Below are 20,340 nucleotides of genomic sequence, written 5' to 3'. Positions count from 1 at the left end.
TAAATTATAATAAACGAGTCATTTTAAATAGGATGATTCACTCAGTATTTCCCGCTGACAAAATCTTTTTCAAACATGTTTCAGGTGATCTATTGTAATGCAGGAAAAATGCTGGGGAGCATTTCAAGCTTAAGAAAGTGGCTCATAATAAAATAAAGAAATATGTTTTGTAAAAATAAAGATTTCTCAGTGAAATCCTGTTATTGTAAATTACCGGGTTTATATCCCGAGTTGTGAAATAAAATAATCAGGAAAAGTTTTCAGCTTTAAAAAGATCCTGATGATAAACTTCCGCTGCTAAAATCAATTAAATGGATATCACGGGATTTCTGTCCCGCGGCTCCTAAAACGGGTCAAACCGGGTCGGGGCCGTGACACCCTATACTATAACACTATGTCTAATATCCCCCCACAAACAAAGTGCATGAGCAACTTTGTTTGAAAATTAAAAACAGATAGTGGTCTTCATTCTTCTTCGCCTTGCTTCAGCCCGTCATAGGGCTGTTCATGAGCCGAGCCAGGGTAAGCTCGGACTCGGCTCGATTATAAACCGAGCTGGCTCGGCTCGGATTTGAAACCGAGCTGAAAATCTAAGCTCGGGCTCGGCTTGGTTTGGCTCGATTTTATAAAGAAAAATATAATATATATAACTCTCAAAATTAGCCTAAAATATTATTCAATACTTCAAAAAAACATATTGAAAATAAGTTTATCATAATACATTACAAGTTAAAATCATATTTAACAACGAAAAATAAGTTTTACAATTTCAATAAAATACAATATTAGTTCATTAGTAAGGTAATTACAAGCCTAAATATATATAAATAATAACAAGTTTTTTTGTAATATATTATAATGTATATAAAAATAAATATATTATGAAGAAAATAATCCGAACTAAGCCGAGCTGAGCTACCAAGCAAGCCAAACCGAGCCGAGCTGGCTCACTTTCTAACCGAGCCGAGCTGGCTCGGCTCACTTTTAAACCGAGCCATATGAACAAGCTTTTTCCGAGCTAAATCCGAGCGAGCTTCGAGCGAGCTGCGAGCTTTTTGAACAGCCCTAGCCCGTCACACGCCACATCCTATCATCGGTTCATTTTATCTTCACCCTTTTATTTTGCTTTTCATGAACCCCGCAATTTTTTTTCGGTGACACCTCGGTGTTCCCTACCGGTGACACTAACTAGGGGTTGTTCCGCTTCTTTAAACAACGCATTTCCTTGGGGTTTTGTTTCCCCTTGTCATTCTTCTCTCGGATTGTAGAAACAGCCCCGTTCTATGGTGTCAGGGAGGAAACTAGTAGGGCTACTTGTTTGTAGCAGCGACGACTGAAACCGGATCTAGGGTTTCATATTTGCTAGGGTTTGCAGTGGCGGCGGCTAGGGTTTGTGGTGATGGTTGTAGGCGTGGCGGCTATGGTTTGGGGTGGTGGTTGTAGGTCCGGCACTGACTAGGATTTGGGTTGTGGTTGTATTAGATGGTATTTGGTGGTGGCCACAGGCAGTAATAGAAAGGAAGAAGAGGAAAAAAAACGAACGCTTGTTGTTTGTGGTGGTGGTGGGGCGATCGGCCCTAAGCTCTGATACCAAGTTAAATCAGAGAAGTGTATTGTATAAGTTGTGATTACTGATTAGGGTTACATTAGATGGTTTATATAGACCATAGTGTTACCCTTCTAACCCTATACTAACACGTTATTATATATTGTCTAATAGCAGACTACCTTGAAAAGACATTTGCATTACATATCTTCAAAGACTTTAGCATTCCGGGCATGCCAAATCCTCCAAGTTGTTGCCACTGCCACTGTGTACATGAGCCGCCTCCATATTTTGCTGCCCGGGTTGTTTTTCACCGCATCCAGAACATCCTTAAGGTTATCATAATGCTTGGGAGGTTTTAGCCAAAGCCACACAAAGACGTTCCACCATAGGCTTTTCTCCAATATACAGGAGACAAAAATATGTTTAGGGTCTTCATCCATGATGCCGCATCTCGGACATAAAGTGTCTGGAAGTCCAACTCCTCTCGAAACAAGGCCTTTTTTGGATGTCACTTTCCCATAGTGGCTCGCCATAACAGGAAGTTACACTTGGGCGGAGCGAAAATCCAGAGACTACTTTCAAGAAATCCTTCATACCCCCATCCCTATGCCATCCGCTCTTGGGTTTTGTTATCAAGTCCCACCGAATCCACCTAATTTGCGCCCATTGCCGTGTTTCCCCCAAACAAAATTGCGTCTTTTTTTTCGAGCTTATTAATTCTCACTTTGGGAGTCATGAAAAGTGATAAATAATAGAATGGTAAACTACCCAAAACAGTTTTGCCAGTGTTACTCTTCCGGCGAATGAAAGGTGTTTCGCCTTCCACTTAGAAACCAGTTGCCAATGCCTAGCTCGCTTCATGTTAACACCGATCAGGATTCCAAGATATGTAAAAGGGAACGTTCCTGCTTCACATTTTAGCATATTTGCAACCCGGTCGATCTGATGTGGCTCCACACCGACTCCAAATAATTGACTTTTTTTTGTGATTTAACTTAAGACCCGTAACAAGATTTACCCACCTTAGGAGCCGTGAGAGACTAACTCGGCTTTATTATCAACATTATAATAAGATTAATCATGGTTAGCATTAATTGACTCGATAATATACATTGAGCTCGGGTTGAGTCGACTCGAATAGATAGTAAGGTAATTATGTAAATATGCATGTACACTAGGGTAAAAAAATAATAAGTTTCCATCTCAATAAGGCTAGAAAAAGCTTTATGAGACTTTTAAGTGTTTAAACTCGAGCTTGACTCGACTTAAATGAAGCCGATTGTGAACCATAAACTCCTAGCATTCTCCAAAAGCAACCATGATATTCACTATTCAGATCAATCTCTCGTCCTCATCGTCTTCTTCCTCGGGTATTTCTGAACTTTGCGCTTTGCCTTCAGTGGCAGGAGTTGCTTCATGGATTTTCATGGTTTCTACAAGAGTTTCTTCTTCTTCAACCCCGGTTTCAACAAGAATGTCTTCTTCTTCAACCCGGTAATAAACCTTGCATAGATCAAAAAATTAATTAACATGAAAAATAGGTGTGTATACAAAGAATGTGGGTGGATGTTTTACCACACAAGTCCGTGGCGGTGAGAGAACTTTGAACGAGTTAGGACGGTTATTGAAGTTTGTTTCCGGAACTCCTGGTAGTCCTTCGGGCGAAGTGAAATGATCAACATCATGACCAACCTAACCAAGAATAGTGAAACGTCTAGTTAACTTAGACTGCGTTTTATTTAAATGGGGTGCAAGATTGACTTTTCAAAGTTAACGGGCTTTCGTTCAAAGTTCAAAATCCCCAAAACCGTATTACCTACCAAGAAAGTTTTTGACTTTTGATTGTTACAATATTATATCACAAGTATCTAGTGGTGGTCATAAAATGTTGAAACCGACTGAACCGAAGCAAATCGACTAGTTCCGACGGTTTGGGATATATACAGTTCGGCCCACGGTTTACAATTTGAAAAACCGGGTTTAACGAGTCAGCCGACAGTTAATGTTTTCGGGACAAAGTAATGAAAACAACTGAGTTAACTATGTATCTAAAAATAATAGATTTGCTTACTCTTCCATGCCCACCGAATTCCCACGCATCGCTGTCCAGAGCAACTCTATATTTCCCCGGTAAATCGCAACCAACTTTGTACCTGTTGTATCATATACTTTTAAATTACCAATTTACCCACGGTATTGATTTTGTAAGTTTGGTCAACAAGAATTCCCTATATTGTTAAAGGTAGGGGTGTGAATTTCTGACACGACCCGAAAACACGACACGAACCTAACACGAAATTCGTGGGTTTGGATTTAGTCTAAACGGGTTCGGGTCAGTTTCAGGTTGAACCCGTTTAGTTAAACGGGTCAGGTTCGGGTCAACCCGGTCGGGTTGGCAGATTGACCCGTTTAACCCATTTATATTAAAATTATATTTTTACAATATGTTTTATTTCATAAGTTGATTAGGTGTGTAATTTTATGTCATAAATATAACTTAAAAAGGGAAATTGACATAATATTTCATAATTTTAATGTAATTTTATTATATAAATTTGTGTTTTTTCGTAGTAGATGTTAATTTTAATATATTAATTTTCTGAAAAAAATTAAAAAATAAAAAATTTCGGGTCGAATGGGTCGGGTTCGGGTCAGACTGAGAATATTCGGGTCGGGTTCGGGTTCATATGTATGACACAATTTTCGGGTTCGGGTCGGGTTCAGGTTCGTCTAAAATTTTCGGGTTCGGGTCGGGTTAAACCCGCCAACCCACGAACACGACCTGTTTAACACCCCTAGTTAAAGGGACGTTTTTGACATTTGACTAACGATCAAACCCTTTATTAAACTACAAATATTGCAATTTGCATGCATAGGGTAAAGATGTACATACCCGTCATACGTGTTATCGGGATGGAAATTGAAAACAAACACTAGATCTCCCCTTTCAAACACGATAACCTTGTCTTCTTCATCCGCGCTGCTCACGATCTGTTTGGTTGATGCGAGGAAGGAAAACTTTTCATCGAGCAAGTTCATAGCTCTATCAAATTCGTTCATGAACTGCATTTGAAAACTCACGGGATCGATTTATAAATGTGATCAACTTTAATCATACAATTAGATAAAGAAAAATACAAACCTTGTATCTTAAGTGCTCTGTATCAACAAGTTCCCATTGGCGTCTGCACTTATCGTAGCTCCAATCGTTTCCTACTCTCGGGAAATCGATCCACTCAGGATGGCCAAACTGTAACAAAACTCGAAAATATTAATACGTTACACATGAGCAAGAAATACATAAATATATACATATATGTTTGTAAGTTTACCTCGTTTCCCATGAAATTAAGGTAGCCTTCTCCTCCCAGTGCCATCGTTAAAAAATGAATCATCTGCAACACACAATCTTGATATGAATTAGTTCAAATATATATGTGTATATATATATATAGGAAAAGTGTAAAATACATTACTGCTTAACGTACATCACGTACGACAGCGTGCGTGATTATGTGTATAACGTGCGTGATTAATGTTTTCCAACATGCGTGATTTGGGTTTTTTAGTTTATAACGTGCGTGATTTTCAAATGAACGTGCGTAATTATCTGTCGTACGTGATGTACGTTAACTGGCCTCTATATATATATATATAGAGGCCGGTTATTGTACAAATTGCCTTAATGTACGCTGCATAGTATCAATATGCGCTTTTTTTTTGAACATGCGATTTTGGTTTTTTTTAACATGCGATATTTTTTTAACATGCAATTTTTTTTTTAATGCGAACTTTTTTTTATAACATGTGATCTTTGGTTTTTTACAACATGAGAGATTTCCTTTCTAGGTTTATAACGTGCGAACTTGCCATAGTGTACGCTCGTACGTTAAGGCATTTTGTACGATATACTTTCTATATATGTATATGTAGATATGAACATTTGTATTCTTTGTACATCGAGTCTTTTACTTTACGTACTCAAAAAAGTTTATTTTCAGTTTCAAAATCAACATGCGCTTTTAAGATATTTTGATGAGTATAATAAAACTTATAAGAAATAAAGCATGTAGATCGATTTAGTCTTATAGGTAATAGGTTTGACCCAAAAAAGTCAAAGTGGCCTTCTTGTCCTTAGAACACATGGATGACAAATTATAGTGTAACGTCATCAATGGTGGACCGAGTGTTTACAACATGTAAAACAAAAATGAGGAAAACAAACCTTGTGAAGCGCAATCCCACGGTCAATAGTTGGTGAAGCCTCTTTCAAACAAGACATCCCAAAATACATTTCATTGTCCATAAGCAAAAATGCAATTGTCTTGTCTCCTACAATCGACTGCAACCCACAACAATTAAATACACAATCGACCGTAAGGAAACGGGTCAAAAGTTACCCAAATTGTATTTTAGCGCATAGAACTTCCCATTTATTCAAAAAAAAAATAGATTATTACCGAAATAATAGTTTTTGTTATCATATATGACACATGAACCATTTATAAACTAAACCAACTGGGGTGGCCCAGTTGGCCACCGACACCCACCTCTTCCCAGAGGTACCGGGTTCGAGTCTTGGGAGTGGCATATGTCGCCCAGGGTAAGAACTCGGCAAGGGGAATTCATCGCGGAGCTAGCTTGGTCGGGTAGCGGTTCCCGGAGTGGGATCACTCCGGCGGTTGGGAGGACCGTGCACTACCCCCCCCCCCCCCATTTATAAACTAAATAAAAAGTTGACTTTTTGAGCATAAAGTGTTTAGGGTCAATCCAACATCGAACCGACCCATTTCGACCGTTAAGTAATTCTTATTACCTGATCATGACTCTCTGCATAAGCAACGCATTTCTCAGTGTACCTTCGATTAGTCAAAGTTCTCGTTATGTCATTCATTGACCACTCGTCATCACTCTTGTTCTTCAAGTAATCAATCCATTTATCAGGAATCGCCATAGCCAACCGAAAGTCAAACCCGATTCCACCCTCGTCAACAGGCCTACCAAGGCCTGGCATCCCGGAAACATCTTCCGCAATCACCATTGCTTCCGGCAACAACGAATGAATCAAACAATTCGCAAGCATCATATACACAACAGCATCGACATCAGTCGATTCCGAAAAGTACTCATTGTAATCCCCACTAAACGCCATGTTGATTCCGTGATGATGATATAACATGGAAGTTATCCCATCAAACCGAAACCCGTCAAATTTGAACTCGTCAAGCCACCATCGTAAATTAGATAAAAGGAAACGAAGAACTTCCCAGTTCGAATAATTGAAAAGTCTACTATCCCAAAGGGAATGATACCCGCGTTCCCCAGTATGAAAGTAGGAATCTTGTGTGGGCTGGCCCACGTCAAAACCGTTGAGCCCGTCTGTGACGTTGTTACTTGTATGGCTATGAACAACATCCATTAACACCCGTAAACCTAAACTATGTGCTTTATCGATTAAGTATTTTAGGTCTTCGGGTGTTCCTGATCTACTACTAACGGCAAAAAAGTTTGTAACGTGATAACCGAATGAACCGTAATAAGAATGCTCCATTATGGCCATTAATTGGATTGTGTTATAGTTGTTAGCCCGAATACGAGGTAAAACATCGTCTGCGAATTCACGATATGAATTCACTCGGGGTTCAGAACTACTCATCCCGACATGAGCCTCATATATTCTTGGGGCCTCCGGTTTTGGTGGACGGGGAAACTTAAATTCATACCTGCACGAAATATTTCAATAACACGTTTAAAATTTCCACCTCAAGTCAACATGGTCAAATCCAGTATTAGTAGGGCTGCAAACGAACCGAAAGAACATCGTTTGTTAATAAATATATATGTTCAGGAACTGTGCATGAACACTTACCGAACGAGATTGTTTGTGTTTGTTTGTTAATTTTAGGCAATGAACATTGATGAACACAAATGGAAACAAACGAACACAAACAAGCGTTCTTGAACAGAATATATAGTACACTGACACTTACTAAATATTTTATTTGTCAGAATCTTGAAGTATTTAAATAAAATATAAAAACTAAAAACACTAATGAGTTATCGAACACAAACGAACACGTTACCGAACGTTCACGAACATAAATGAACGAACGCAGTCTTTGTTCATGTTCGTTCATTTAACTAAACGAAAGGAATTTCTTGTTCGTGTTCGGTTGTTTAATAAACGAACGAACACAAACGAACTTCCCGTCAAACGGTTCACGAACTGTTCGCCGAACATTTGGTTCGTTTATACTAATATTGTAATGGTATAAATGTATAATATGAGCAAGACTTTTTACCTTTCTGAAGGTGGTGGGTCCCAGTAAACGCCGTCATAAGGGGCAGCAAATCTGGTAGAGTCAACAGTGGCATACTTTATCCAAGCTGGAAGCCGATCAACCCAAACTCCATTGCTGTGCTTGAATCGGAACTTAACCCTTGAATTGTGAGGAATTACCGAACTGCCATTGACATCGGGAATCTTGATAGTCCATACTCCAAACTGATCTTTTTCCATCTTGTGGTTCCATCCATCCCACCCGTTAAAATCCCCGATCAGCTGTGCTTCCCTGCTCATTCATACAGCAAACGTATATATCAGAATCTTGAACGAATAATTTACGGCTGAAAGATTATATGAGGACGTTTAACGTTATGTGAATAACATACTCGGCAGCTGGGGCCCATTCACGGTAGATAATGCTCCCGTTTTCTCTATTGAGCCCGAACTTTAAATAACCTAAGGCATGTCAGTGATTAGTAAAAAGACTTACGAGTGCTGGAACTGAATATATAACTTAACAGTAATAGGTGTGTCGGGCGGGTTGAGTAACGGGTCAAAATGGTAACTTTTGTTTTGTACTTTTGTGTTGGGTTGGATTGTCCCGAAACACTTTTTGTCCAAAAACTTACAAGCGATTAGAGTGTCAAATAAGTATATAATCATAATAACTATACAGTTTTAATAAGAGTGAATTTCAAGAATTGTCCTTTATCTTTATACCCATTTTCAGGCGTTGTCCTTTATGTTCAAAATTGACGAGTTTTGTCCTTTATGTTTTCATATCATACACGTTTTGTCCTTTAGGCCTTACCCAGTTAGTTTTTTCAGTTAAATTTGGTCATGTGCATTGCACATGAGGACATTTTTGTCAATTCAAAGGTTGCAGAAGCTTTGCGCTGCAAATCTGCCATTGAACTTACCTTTGAATTGACAAAAATGCCCTCATGTGTAAAGCATATGACAAAATTTAACTGAAAAAACTAACTGGGTTAGGCCTAAAGGACAAAACGTGTATGATATGAAAACATAAAGGACAAAACTCGTCAATTTTGAACATAAAGGACAACGCCTGAAAATGGGTATAAAGATTAAGGACAATCCTTGAAATTCACTCTTTTAATAATATATAGTTCTTTTTTAAATGTTGGAAGTTTTACGCTTTAAAATACACTTTGGGTGATGTTCAAACCATTTGATCATGTTTCCTGTAAAGCTAATCCCCCCCCCCCCCCCCTATTGTCATCAATTAAAGTGTAGCTTAGACATTTAGAATTCTGCATTCTTACCCTTAGCAAAATCTTCAAGACCTCCTTCATATTGATCAATAAGCATTTTCTGTTCAGAAAATCTTTTCATCCTATACTCAAAGTGATCTTTGTACGGTTCTAAACCAGGATCTAGATCCAAAATTTTTAAATTTTTCATGTCTGATTTGATGTTTTTCGTTGCTGAAAGGTCATCAGTCATGACCGTGTGATCATGCTTTGCCTGAGAACAAATAAACCAAGTTAAGCTCAAGGGTTTTTCAACTTGACGAACAACTTGATCAAATGTCACTTATACCCTTTGATAAAGACAAAGTAAGGAAATATTGCAGGCCAGAGTTGATAGCATTAATTAAGTTGTAGCAATGACAATGGGCTAATGAGTCATTTTAGCTAAAAATAAGTGCAAATCCTAAACAATTTCAACGAAAAAGGTAGGGAAATACAGTGGACCGAAATCATACCCTAGTTCGACTTAATAATAATCTTCGGGTATGAATATGTCTTGAACTGACCAGCAGTTTTCCGGGTCCCACACTAAGTTTCGGAAGCTGTTGTGAACTGATAAACAAGTTACTTCCAGTAGCCTGTAACGGGATTAGACATTGTTATGCAAATACAGGTAACAAACATATTAAGTTATACTATCGGCAGTGAGAAATATTTGACTATCGTGGTCAAACCAGTGACTGTATAATCCAGAATTTAACAAATTTTTGCTTTCATTTGGAGAAAAAGAAGCGCGTTAATGAAAACTTATGAAAATGAACCTAAGAACAAAGTTTTTTACATTTGAATTTCAGGTAAAAACACATGTTATGTGAATTTGAAAAATAACCAGTTTGACTGCAACAGTCAAAGTATAGACACCTCAATTGCACACTAACCATTTGCAGCAAAAACATATGCAGTGAGAAAAATCAACCCAAATGCCAAAAACTAGAAAAAAAAAGTTCAAGAAACCAAAAAAAGAATCTTGAAAATAATAAGGAATCTTGACTGAAACCCTAGAAAACTTTTTGACTAAAAGAAAAGGACAAATTATATATTAATCACTTGCATCAACAATGAGCAAACATGAGCCTTGATTAAACCCTAAATCACATAACCAATGATCAAATTCAAAACCATTCAAAAGCCCAAGAAAATCTTGAGAAACCAATAAAGAATCTTGATTTAAAACCCTAAACAAAGCAAAACCCAATTCAGAAATCAAGAAATTAAAGAACTTTCTTTACCAGTGAAGAATCTTTACTAGAGAATTGTGTTAAACTTCCAAGATCAAGCATACCCAAAGAAGCATACATCATGGCACAATTTCACACACACACACACAGTAACAGAGGTTTTAATTTTAAAGGGTGATATGATCATATGATTTGAGTGAAGATTTAATGAGGGCCGTTAAAAAAGCACTGACCTGGTTGAATAAATCCAGATGATTTGGTTGTTAAGAGACATTGGGAAAAATACATATTTTACAGGGATTTGCAGTAGTGACCCACATCGAATTCTGAAAGGAAAGCATATGCTGTTTTTCTTACTTTTGATATTTTCATGATGGTTTTATTTGTTTGGTACGAGAAGAGAAGGGAAGCAAGGCATATGCTATAATTATAAAATGGCAAAAGAAAAAATCTAATATTTAGTCACTTATAGAATGTTTTTATGTGTGTTGTTTGTCTGTGAAGCTGTCGAGTATTATTAAAGTGTAATGTAATAATTTAACTTTGATGTTCTGATGACAGACTTTATAGAGTGACAAGTGTCTAAGAATCTAAAATCTAAACCCACACCCACCACCACTAATAACTGAGGGTGATAGCAATTGCTATCAATAGTAAGTGTGCATCAGCCGTAACTTGCCCCATAAGTGACTTAGATTAAAATGATGGTTTTTTCGTTTGATGAAATTGTTGATATAACTGAAAACTTATTAACAATTGTAACTGTCAATTGATACACTATTTCGTGAAGAGTTAGATCATTCCAACAAAACGTTTTATAGATTTCCTAACTATAAAATGAAGTTTTTGGCATGTTTTTGTAAATGTTTTCACACAAATATACATTATTGTTCTTGTTGAACTTTAAGACTCGTGTGGTTAAAACTGTATACCCACAAAATACTTTAATTTGAAAATGAGTTATACACGGTTCAAAAAGTTATCTAATGTAACACCCATCCCAAACCGTCACACTACAACAAGCGATGTAACATGACAATTAAGATAGGAAAGACCCAAACTTCAAATGGACATATCTTGTACTAAGAAATAAGTTACCGGAGCTATAACACGTGAAACTAGGGTGTCTCGGTGAGCATAATGTGAAATAGGACTTAATGAATTGCTACCCCATGCTTAGCAGTTTGCTATGTGGTGAGAAAAGCAATAATGTGACGCAAATACATGTATGCTAACTAATTAGCAGTGGGGACCACTACCATATCCTTAGCAGCCCGCTAAGGGTGCCGAACCCAACCTGTGAAAAGGTGACCTTAGCTCTTATTTAGTACGTTGAATTGAACGGGAACGCTTCTTTGGTAGGAGATTCCTAAGCTTGCGATACTTAGGTGTTGCGAGCTAGTTATCTTTGGTGCACAAGTCGAGGGAACTCTGCATCAATTTTCGTAGATAGTTAACTAGGTATGGTTTTGTCTGATAGTCTAGGATTGTTTACTATAGGCAGGATCTTAGGGTCATGATCAGGTTAGGTATTGGGTAGCCTAACCTTAGCTAGGCATAGGCTGATCAACCATGCCTAAATAATGTAACGTTACTCGATATTAGCCATGGTGATTAGGGGTAATATAATCACCTCTTACCTAACCTAGGATTACTTAAACCCTTGATAGGAATTCAAACCATTACGGGTAATATAACCACATGTTACCTAACCCAGGATTACTTAAACTCTTGACATGAATTCAAACCATGTTCATAGAACATAGACACACGCTACAACTAAGGTGAGTCTATTGGTGTCAATTGTGAGTCATCATTACAAATTGTATGTGAGTCTCGTGGTGTCAAATGTGAGTTGTCATTACAAATTGTATATGAGTTTCATAGTGTCAATCGTGAGTCATTGCTACAAATTATATGTGAGTATCATGATTGTTTTCCCAATATGGTATACCTATGTGAGTCTCATGGTGTCGATTTTGAGTCATCATTACAGATTGTATATCAGTATAATGTGGTACATTGTGAATTGTTTTTCAAAACTATGATATTTGCTTGTAACACCAGTACAAGTAAATGTGGAGGTTGTTACTAAGGAACTAGCGATAAGCCCTCCAATGACCGAGGATGCCTCAGTGGTGCAACACGTTCCTATTTTTTTTAAATCATAATGAGATATTGAGCACTGGGAACTAGTGTTGAGCACTCCTAATTTAGGGAGGCCCAATAGTGAGACATGTGCATACCTATACAAGCGTTGGTTTTGTAAATTAACTTTATGTAAAGCATAATATGAAAATTATAAAGGGTCGTGTTATGAAATGATTGTTATTGTGAAACTATGCATGAGTTCACAAGCATAAGTCAACGTCGAAACTTTACACACATATGTCACATAATTAGCAAGTCGTTCAGAACGGTTGGATTTCCGTTGCTATTAGGTACCAACGGTGTATCACATCTATCCCATGGGCCATTACACATTTGGGAAAAAGACACCTACATGGTGGTGGTGTGAGCAGTATCGATTGAGATTGTTGATTGTGATAGTTCTGATGTTGGCGGCGTCGACGACTATGACGTTGACCATGAGTGTGGTGGTCCGGTGGACGAGTGCAATATTGTGATTCCTTTTGGTGAAATCGATAAACTTTTAGAAGGTGTTGAATTCTTTTACTTGAATACGTGTTTTGAATTTTATATATTTGAAGAAATTTAATCAATTCATCACAATTCTTTTACTATTGGGTAAAAGGTAATTTATAAAAGTAGGTTAATACTCATACGTGTTTTGAAGTTATTAAAATTTAATCATCTAAAGATTAATCTTATATATTTAATAATAGACTTATATAAATAAGAAATTAAAATGTAACTAATTTCTTATATAAAAGTAAAACAAAAGAAGTTTCTTAATGACTTGATGAAAAATCAAGGTATATTTAAGAACTAATACAAAAAAATATGCTAAATAGTGACCCTTTAAACAATGATTGGCAAATTACTTTGCAATTTTTAATGTTAATAATAATCAGTTTAAAAGAATAAAACAATGATTAAGAAGTTACTTTGCAATATTTTATGTTTACTAATTATCGGTTGAAAAGAATAACAAATTAACTAAAAAGAAAAAAACTTAAAAGAAAAGGAATAATAGCATTTATATCCCTTTCATTATCTTAGCAACTATTTGTTTATCTCTTAATGGTTCAGACTCTGTAAGACCCTAACACGCTTTAACTGAAAAGACGCAGCGGAAATACGTACCATAAAATTTCTTTCATTATAAATGTTTTTATTTACTTGAAAGTTCATTTTAAAATAACTCTTTTACAATATATGCATCCTTCGTACTCATTTAATAAAATAAAAGCATAACTTATGTTTATCAAATTACATAATCAAGCATTCCCGTACAATCTATCCTGTGACTCGGTCTTTGATCGCTACTCCTTGTAATGATAATCTGCGATTCGTACAACCTGAACCCACCACATACATTCGCAACATTAGAATACATTATATACAAACAAGATTCTTAATCATGTAGTCTCGTTACGTTCTATCCACATATACTTTCCATCCCGTTATCTTTCTAGATTTAATCATCCATCCAGGTGTCTAATCCTTGGCGAAACTTCAATAATGTACCTGCATTACATTTCATTCTCGAGGCACACTGTTAATAACGTCAATACTTAAATGTATTGAAACCACGTATACAATACATACATAACTACGCACATACATACATACCTTTACTTGCATACATACGCATCTACTTACATACACACATAGTTACGTCTTCACATACGTACTCACATACCTACATGCATACATACCTGCATACATACATACCTACTCACATACATACATTCCTAGACGCGTTTGCCTATGGATTCCCTTTTTACTAATCATGTAGATAAATCCATACTTATACTTACACATGCCTCTATACTTAATTCGTTCCATTTTATGCTTGCGTACACGCTCATCGCATCTCATAAACACTCTACAATGAGTTTAGAATACATTTTGGGACTCCTTATAGGTTACGGGACTGATTCGAATGAATTCTGCACCTTTAATTTAACTTGCAGCTGACGCATGGCCGTGCGTCCAAAGCGCACGACCGTGCGGTACCTACGACGTCAGGAGCGCTGGCAGTGCACAAGCCAATGCATTGATTTACTCGGAAATGCACGACCGTGCGGCCCAAGTGCACGACCGTGCGATACCTCGCGTCGGTTCACTTCGCGTAGACAGTGCATTAGGGCGTCGGACAAAAACTGAAAATGCACAGGGCGTCGGCGACGGCCATAGGGGCGTCGGCGACGACCCCTAATTTTGCCATTTTTCTGCAGATCCGTTTCGTCGTCCGAAAACGCTAAAACTTGCGTAACTTTTAAACCGTTTACCCGTTTAACCTCCCGTTTCTTTCTACATGCTTGTAAATTTACATTTTATCATATGAACTTGAAATCCAACATCCGGTTTAAGGAAAATCTTAACTTAAAGCTCTCGGATTTATATACCCGTTTTCACTTATTCGACCCGTTCATGTTTTAATCCACAAACTTGTGTGATTACTATCAATTTTCGTACTAACTTCATAACCATGAATGTCCCCTAATACCCGGGCATCATGAAGTTTATGCGCCCATTATCAATTTCTACGTGTAAACGTATTGTAACCCGCTAAAGGATTCAAGCACTTTAAACTTAAATCTTGCTTTCCTTTCCTTACATCTTATGTCCACATTATCACATCTAACTATCATTCACCACAACCATATTTGTAAAACCTTACTTGAATTCAATTATCATGTTGATATAACTAATTCCTAACCTTACTTAAATAACATGAGAAGTGATTCCAGAATTCACTTACCTTAGCGTCCGTATTCGCATCCGTTATCTTGCCTCCTTTTGATCCGTTAACCTTCCATGCTTCCATCCGTCTTGATATGATCCCTATACTTTCACATCATCGCAATCACATTCTTATTAGCATACATGATTAAGCATGTTAACGATCATATCAAATGCATATTTCCCATTTGACTTTCATTAGTCGATTCTAGCAAGCATAAGACATATACCCAAATTCACATCCTTTCAAACTCATATAATTCACCATGTCATTCCATATAACGCGTATTGATGTAACATGTACCGTACTACATCCTAATATCCTACCTTTACAACAACAAGTTAAATTATGCTTCCTATGATTAGTTGACTTTCAGAAGTCAACGGTTTATCATATGAACTTCCGACTTATCGACATATATCCGTAACGTCATTTATGTTATATCAATGACACTCTATACATCTCTTACTCACGATGCAAATGTGCTTACCATCACATAATCACCTAGTGATATTAAACACAACGTACAAGTCCCTAATGCATAGTCTTGACTAAGACATACATTCAACCCGAATTCTTGTATGAGTTCTATCTAAAGCACATTTTCCAAGTTAGTATACTACTAATTACATCATTTCCTCATCTCATTCATATATATCAAGCCATTTCATACAATCTTACATCTTAACTACACTTAGACATTTCATCATACATTTGGTGTGCGTACACCATTTAGTGCACATTGTACAACTAATTAAAGCACATTCTTCCTAGTTCATCCATAGATTAACATAATCTTTCACAAATCATTATCATAACCAAGCATCATATGTTTTATATCAAATTATCTATCTAACTACTTTCTATAACACAACTCTAACATTAACATTACACAATTCATCATAAATCTTCACTAAACTTCATCTTCCTACACATTCTAAGTGGGTTTTATCCCAACTCATCAATATAATCAAAATTAAGCATATTACAACTTCCACACGTTGATATTAACTAACATTTAAGTTCAATTTCATAATACATTCACGGATTACACATAACCCACTTCATCAAACATCACCAAAACATTAGATTCAACTTACTTGGTGTCAAGAACGCTTGAGTGATCATAAATCTTAGTTCATGCATCCATTTAACCCTCAAATCCCTTTCCAATTTGATGATTTCTTGTGGGTTAGGGTTCACACCACTTACCCTTTCTCCTGTTCAATCGCACGCACACACCTAGTGTGTGTGTGTGGTTTTTGTTTTAATAAATTAAGCTTTCCAAGTTTGGCACCCTAAGTCTCTCAAGTTTAACTTATCATCATAAATGCTACAAACTTCATTCCCTAACTTATTTATTATGCATTTAATTAAGTTTAATAACTTAGTTATTGTATCTCATTTTATTAAACATGGTAACATGCTAACGAATTTAATAATTCGAATTTTGGGGTGTTACAGACTCATTATTAGTTTAGCACTTAATGGTTTAGACTGTTTGTTTTGCGAGCAGATGTCTGAATGGTTAAGCATTATAATGAGTCTGAATAGTCAAAACCTCTAATCTGAATTGGTCAGACATTTGCCTCTAAACGGTTAAGCATTATACTGGCTCTTAATGGTTCAGACCTTTTACTAGTTCAACACTTAATGGTTCAGACTTTTTATTAGTTCAACACTTAATTGATGTTATCATAATAAGATTTCTAAAATTATATAACATATATATTTGTTAGAAGTAGGAAGCTAGATTTTAAAAAAAATCGACATAACTTTTCTTTTTTACGTTAATGTTTATGTTTTAGTATATATTTGTAGTTTAATCTTTTTTTACTTCTACTTTTTGTTTGGTTTAAAAGTTTCGCCGCAACGCGCGGGTCTAAGTTCTAGTTAGTTCAACCAATTCATAACTTCATGATCTTAAGTTTTTTTTACCACTTTTATTTAAAGGATTATTGGATTTTATCACCCGCAACTATCGGCCTTTGGCCGTTGCCACCCGCAACTAACACTTTGACACCCGGCACCCCCAACTTGACTTTTTGTTTGCACTGGCACCACTCAGTTAAATATTGTTGATGCACGAAATGTCTGTTGACTGCGTCTACAAAAAGTCTGAAGTCAATATTGGTCAATAGGGGGTCAAAGTGTAAATATTAGGTTAGACAAGGTTAGGATCGCTTATATGGTAGTGTATTGTCTTGGACCGCTTTTATGTCATCACCCTGGATCGCTTTTAGGACAAGTGATCTGGATCGCTCATTAGGCCTGTCTTATGAGCGACCCAAGATTAGTATATATATAGGGTGGAGCGGTTCATTAGTGGTAACGATGTATGTGTGTGCTACGGTGCTGAAACTCTGCCTAAATTTCATCAGAAAGCAATAGAAAGATAAGGAATTGAAAGGATAAGCTGTTGTAACTTCATAAATGTTGATTCCGCCTTCATACATGAAGATGAACTACTTCGACTGACTTTTAGGGTCATAGAACGGTCCAACAAGTGGTATCAGAGCTCAGGACGAGGAGTTCATACTACGACAGCATAGATCTGCAGAAATCTCTCTTTTCTACTCACTTTCTCTCATACTTTTTCAGTTTCTAGTGGTTCCAACGGTCAAAATTGTCTGAATTTCGAGTATAACGTGTAAAACTCACTATTAACAAACCCTAGAAAGAATCAGGTGAAAATACGGACTAAAAATGATAAAAACTGGTTAAAAATAGTCGATCGCTTTTTCGGACATTAGGATCGCTTATTTGGACAATCGGTTTGGATCGCTCGAAATTCAGCCTTAGGATCGCTCGAAATAACAATTTGGATCGCTTTTTCGGACAATTTTACCATTAGGATCGCTCGAACGGACGTATCTTGGACCGCTCGAACGATCATATTCTGAACCGCTCGAACGATCACGCTTTGGATCGCTTATTTGACATTGCTGAACCGCTCGAACGGACACATTCTGGTCCGCTCGAACGAACATAGTAGGATCGCTTTTCTGACAAATTGTAGTTCGCTCGAACTTACACTTTGTGGTCCGCTCGAAAGGACATTGTGGTCTGGACCGCGTATTCGGACATTTATTGATCTGCTTTTCTGTCAAGCTGTACAAACAGGATCGCTTTTGTGGTTCTGTTATTTTTTTAAATCAAAGCTTTTCTAAGTGTTGTCTGATTTTGCAGGTACGTTCACGATGGATGATATGTTCTTGAATCCATTTAGTGATATGTACGCATTCACGGGAAGTTCAGGAAACAACGATTCGACATCGAACAATACAAACGAGAATCAACCTAAAGAAAAAAAGAAAGAAGCTTGGGAGTCCGAAAGTGCATTTGGAACGTTTAACAAACCTCCTAAGCTGATGGCTATAGAAGATTACAGCAGGTGGGCAACAAAGTTTGAAGATTGGTTGATGGCATTCGCCTTTCCAAGCTGGAAAAGTATGAAAACTGGATATGCTAATGGAAAGAAGAATGGTGAAGCATTGAGATCAGCTGAAGAAATTGAAGGTTTTGTCGCCGAGCAAAAGTGTGTGGCATTATTGTTTCAATCGGTGCGGGAAGATATCATTTCGTTGATAGACTACTCCAATGCTAAAGACTTATGGGAAAAACTCAAGAAAAAAGTGTATAGGGAGTAACGAGATTATAAAAAATAAGACGAAATTGCTTAAAAAAAGAGTTTGACATGTTTAGTTGTCTTAAGAATGAATCGGTGTGCAAAATGATTGAACGGTTCGGTCATCTAAAGCTGGAGCTTGCACGACATGACATCACTTATCCAAATGAAGAACTTGTTGACAAGTTATTTGATTCATTACCTGATGATATGGATTGGAGGTATTATGCGTTGATGTTAAAGAACACTATTGCTCCAGCAAATCTGACTCCAGATGTGGTGATTGAAAGACTTGAGAGTCATGAGCTAGAGTTGAAAAAGACGTATAAAGTCAATCACTCATCCTATCAGCAGAATCTGGATCTGTATTATCCAAAAAGCTTGATCCCGAAAGCTACCTCTCCGAAAACTGCATTTTCTGCTGAGAATGTTTCTTCAGCAAACAAAGAAAGTCAAAGCAGTTCAAGCAGCGGAAGCCACAGTGGTTATCACAGTGGATCTACGTCTTCTGCAAATCATTCTGATGCGAAGTTTTCTTGTAACATCGCGATAGATCTAAAGAACGCACAGAATTTTGATGAAGAGTCGGCCAAGCAACAAATGGTTTTTCTGGCATCTGTGCTAGAGTCCTATGAAGGTTTGGTGGCTGGAAAGATCGGGAATACAAATCTGACAAAAGAAGACTATGATCAGATAGACCCCGAGGAAATGGAGCTTATTGACATTCGTTGGGCAATGGCAAGTGCTGTTCGACGTGCTCAACGTTTCATGGAAATTACTGGGAGAAAAACGATTGGTGGTCCGTCCACAAAGTTGGGGTTCGACAAATCAAAGGTGACATGCTTCAAGTGTAAGCAGAAGGGTCACTTCAAACGGGAATGTAGAAATGCGTATGCTGATGAGTCAGAGAATCCATTTCGAGACGACTACTACAAAAAGGCAATCTACCATCAGAATAAATCCGAGCCGCCTAGATTGAAGCAGTCTGATGATAACAGAGATAAATCAAGGGCTTTGGCAGTGATTTATGATGACGAGGGGTATGATTGGAGTAAAGAAGTGTTACCGGAAGAAGATGCGGTTGGTTACGCATTCATGGCAAATGATGATGAACCAATTCCATGGAAAGAAGATAGAACAGAAGAGCAAAAATATTGTTATCGAAAGATGATTGCTGAAAACAGAATTTTGAGGATATCTGGAAGCAAGACGAGCAAATAGATGGGATCCAGATAGGGAATGTTATCTTGATTGTTATGGAAACATTGCGATTGATGACAGCACACTTGATATGGAAGCTATAATCAAGGAGATTAAAGAAGATGATGAGTATTGGCAGCACAAGTGGTGGGGAACACCAACATCAAAGATGATTGAAGAAGAAAAAGAGAAAGAGAGAAAGGAGAAAGAAGAGAAAGAGAGGAAAGAAAAAGAAGAGTTTGAGAAAGTAAAGAAGGTTGATACTGGTTTGATCGATACTACACAGGAATTGACAGCTGAGAACCTGGGAAATATGGCTGACAAGGTGCTAGCTGCAAAAGCACTTGAGGTA

At 37.2% G+C, this 20,340-nt stretch overlaps 1 protein-coding gene across 3 annotated transcripts in view; it reads right to left on the bottom strand.

Moving 5' to 3' along the window:
* Nucleotides 1–10,682, bottom strand: part of LOC110899111 (1,4-alpha-glucan-branching enzyme 1, chloroplastic/amyloplastic) — a 31,804-nt gene extending 21,122 nt beyond the window's left edge. The window contains exons 1-13 of one of the 3 annotated variants that reach the window (XM_022145990.2): nt 10,521–10,682; nt 9,565–9,687; nt 9,122–9,323; nt 8,222–8,291; nt 7,852–8,121; nt 6,366–7,272; nt 5,775–5,891; nt 4,882–4,944; nt 4,692–4,799; nt 4,443–4,612; nt 3,621–3,702; nt 3,125–3,241; nt 2,604–3,052 (exon numbers count right to left, since the gene is read on the bottom strand). In XM_022145990.2, the coding sequence (XP_022001682.1) occupies nt 2,882–3,052; nt 3,125–3,241; nt 3,621–3,702; nt 4,443–4,612; nt 4,692–4,799; nt 4,882–4,944; nt 5,775–5,891; nt 6,366–7,272; nt 7,852–8,121; nt 8,222–8,291; nt 9,122–9,302 (2,256 nt within the window). In that variant the 5' untranslated portion in view covers nt 9,303–9,323; nt 9,565–9,687; nt 10,521–10,682 and the 3' untranslated portion in view covers nt 2,604–2,881. Of the gene's footprint in view, nt 1–2,603; nt 3,053–3,124; nt 3,242–3,620; nt 3,703–4,442; nt 4,613–4,691; nt 4,800–4,881; nt 4,945–5,774; nt 5,892–6,365; nt 7,273–7,851; nt 8,122–8,221; nt 8,292–9,121; nt 9,324–9,564; nt 9,688–10,338 lie in introns of those variants that run through there. The other 2 variants (XM_022145988.2, XM_022145989.2) reach the window with 2 other exon arrangements.
* Nucleotides 10,683–20,340: the final 9,658 nt, after the last annotated feature.

The sequence above is a fragment of the Helianthus annuus genome, chromosome 8, assembly GCF_002127325.2.
Source record: "Helianthus annuus cultivar XRQ/B chromosome 8, HanXRQr2.0-SUNRISE, whole genome shotgun sequence".
NCBI lineage: Eukaryota > Viridiplantae > Streptophyta > Magnoliopsida > Asterales > Asteraceae > Helianthus > Helianthus annuus.
Note: the sequence above shows the minus strand (reverse complement) of the source record. Positions and strands in the feature narration are given on the sequence as shown.